This window comes from Dipodomys ordii, unplaced genomic scaffold (genome assembly GCF_000151885.1).
Source record: "Dipodomys ordii isolate 6190 unplaced genomic scaffold, Dord_2.0 Scaffold202, whole genome shotgun sequence".
NCBI classification, from domain to species: Eukaryota; Metazoa; Chordata; class Mammalia; order Rodentia; family Heteromyidae; genus Dipodomys; species Dipodomys ordii.
In genome coordinates this window covers 769,972-772,081 of record NW_012267418.1, presented here as the reverse complement: position 1 = coordinate 772,081, position 2,110 = coordinate 769,972, and the positions used below count along the sequence as shown (strand labels likewise).

The 2,110-nt window shown below is 44.1% G+C and overlaps 1 protein-coding gene across 4 annotated transcripts in view; it reads right to left on the bottom strand.

Moving 5' to 3' along the window:
* Positions 1-2,110, bottom strand: part of LOC105999834 (HLA class II histocompatibility antigen, DR beta 4 chain-like) — a 108,616-nt gene that overhangs the window by 26,469 nt on the left and 80,037 nt on the right. For 2 of the 4 annotated variants that reach the window (XM_013034961.1, XM_013034960.1), the window contains exon 5: positions 98-121. The exons of the other annotated variants lie outside the window; for them this stretch is intronic. In XM_013034961.1, the coding sequence (XP_012890415.1) occupies positions 98-121 (24 nt within the window). The remainder of the gene's footprint in view (positions 1-97; positions 122-2,110) is intronic. 4 annotated transcript variants of the gene reach the window in all.

The window sequence follows — 2,110 nt, the reverse complement described above, 5'->3', positions numbered from 1 at the left end:
CAAAAAATTTGCCTCTAGTTCTTTCACAGTACTTCTGCTTGTCTCATTGTTGTGAGAGAAGCAAGTCTGTCTCTGAGAGAGGATTAGAGAACATTACCTGCTGGCTGAAGTCCAGAGTTTCCTGCAATGGAGACAAAAAGGACAGATAATTAACTCTACAGAAGCCAAACTAGCTTCAAACCCAGCAGCCTAGACTCACATCTGCCACCTGAGACTTCTCCAACACCACTGAGGCAGGAGAGATGGAGGAGAGGACACAGAGGAGACAGGGAAATTAACTTATTTTTAATAAATCAAAACAGGGCCAGACTCAGAAGTTAAAACCAGGAAGCAACTAAAAAGCAGTTAAACTTCCATCTATTCAAATGCTATGTTACAAGAACTAGGAGAGCTCATCGGGGCAACCTAAATCTGCTCTCTCTGTTAGAATGGTAAGATAACAGAATCAAGCAACTCTGTAAATGAGTAGATACAGTAAGATGACAATCTTGACTAGAGAGGGGAAGCCCTAAAGCTCACCTATTTTCCCCATGTTGCTGGGAGGACCAGAGACAGCTCCATATTTTAGAATACTAAGCAGCATCTCTCTTAGCCACTGAGAAGCATTGCCTGGTTGGGGGCTCCTACATGACATGACCACATCACCCAGTTCAGAAAGAATGAACAGGGCAGATAACAGCTGCTATTTTGAATCTTTAAGTATCACTTCCTGCACGTGGGGAGTAGGGAATATTTTTCTTGCTTTCTAATTCTACCTGCATTAACCTTGTTGTAATAAAATAAATCCTGCTTAAAACTTTCATCTTATAAGTCTCCTTTCAGAAGACACCATGACATGATTCTCTTTTTTTTGTTTTGGTGGGTTGTGGGGCTTGAACTCAGGGCCTGGGCACTGTCTTTGAACCTCTTTATGCTCAAGGCTAGTGCTGTACCACTTGAGCCACAGTGCCACATCTGTTTTTTGAGTGGTTAATTGGAGATAAGAGTATTATGAGGACTTTTCTGCCCAGGCTGGCTTCAAACCGCGATCCTCATATCTCAGCTTCCTGAGTAGCTAGAATTACAGGTAGGAGCTACTAGCTCCTGGCCACATGATATGCTGTTCATAAAGCTTAAGGAGACCCTCATGCATTCTGTGGTGATAGTTTTGGAATTTCTTTGACACCTAAGGACACAGGAGAAAACAAAACTACACACAGACCCATAGGTGTCCTTAGAACTAACCTCAGTGAAGTCACATTTCTCTAAAAAAATAAGTTCTGTGGACCAACATTCTCAGATACCAGAAACTTCCTTACCTTTTGAGTTTTTGAAGTAGATGAACAGCCCTGCACCCAGGAAGAGCAGCCCCAGCACAAAGCCCCCAACGCCACTCATCATCTTGCCCTGCGCAGATCCAGATTGGGGCTCTGAAAGGAGACGCCAGGATTAGTTATGTCTCTCATGAGACCCCAAGGCTCAGACTCTTGAGAAGATAAAAGCCTGCCCCAGATGAATGAGATTTAGCCATTCCTGGAAACAAGAGAATTAAAAATCACCTTGAACCAGGCCCCAGGGGCACATGCCTATAAACCCAGATACTGAGCGGCAGAGAATTGAGGATTGTGGGTGTAAGTCAGCCTGGGCAGAAAAGTCTATGAGGCTCATATCTCCTATTAACCACCCAAAACCTAGGAGTGAAGCTGTGGATCAAGTACTAGAATGATATCCTTGACAAAGAAGCTAAGGGATGTTACACAGGCCTTAATATCATGTTCTGGTACCAGCATGTGAGTGTATACACATACACACACACACACACACAAATACACAGACACACACACACACACACACAGACACAGACACACACTCATTACACTTAGTAATGAAAAGATTTGTATTCTGAATTTATGAAATTATCACATGGCTGAAGGGCCTCCTGGTCTGTGAAAACTGTGGAACTCAGTCACATCACAGAGCTGGTAAAGGATGCCGGAGCTAATGGTGGACAACAATTATGTCAGGAAGGACCCTGCATTGCTACTCTTCTCAGATCACAGTGAACAACCCAGACAGTAGCACCCACACATAAGCTCAGCCCTGAGGCTGAGGCTGGGCCAGGACTGAGGAG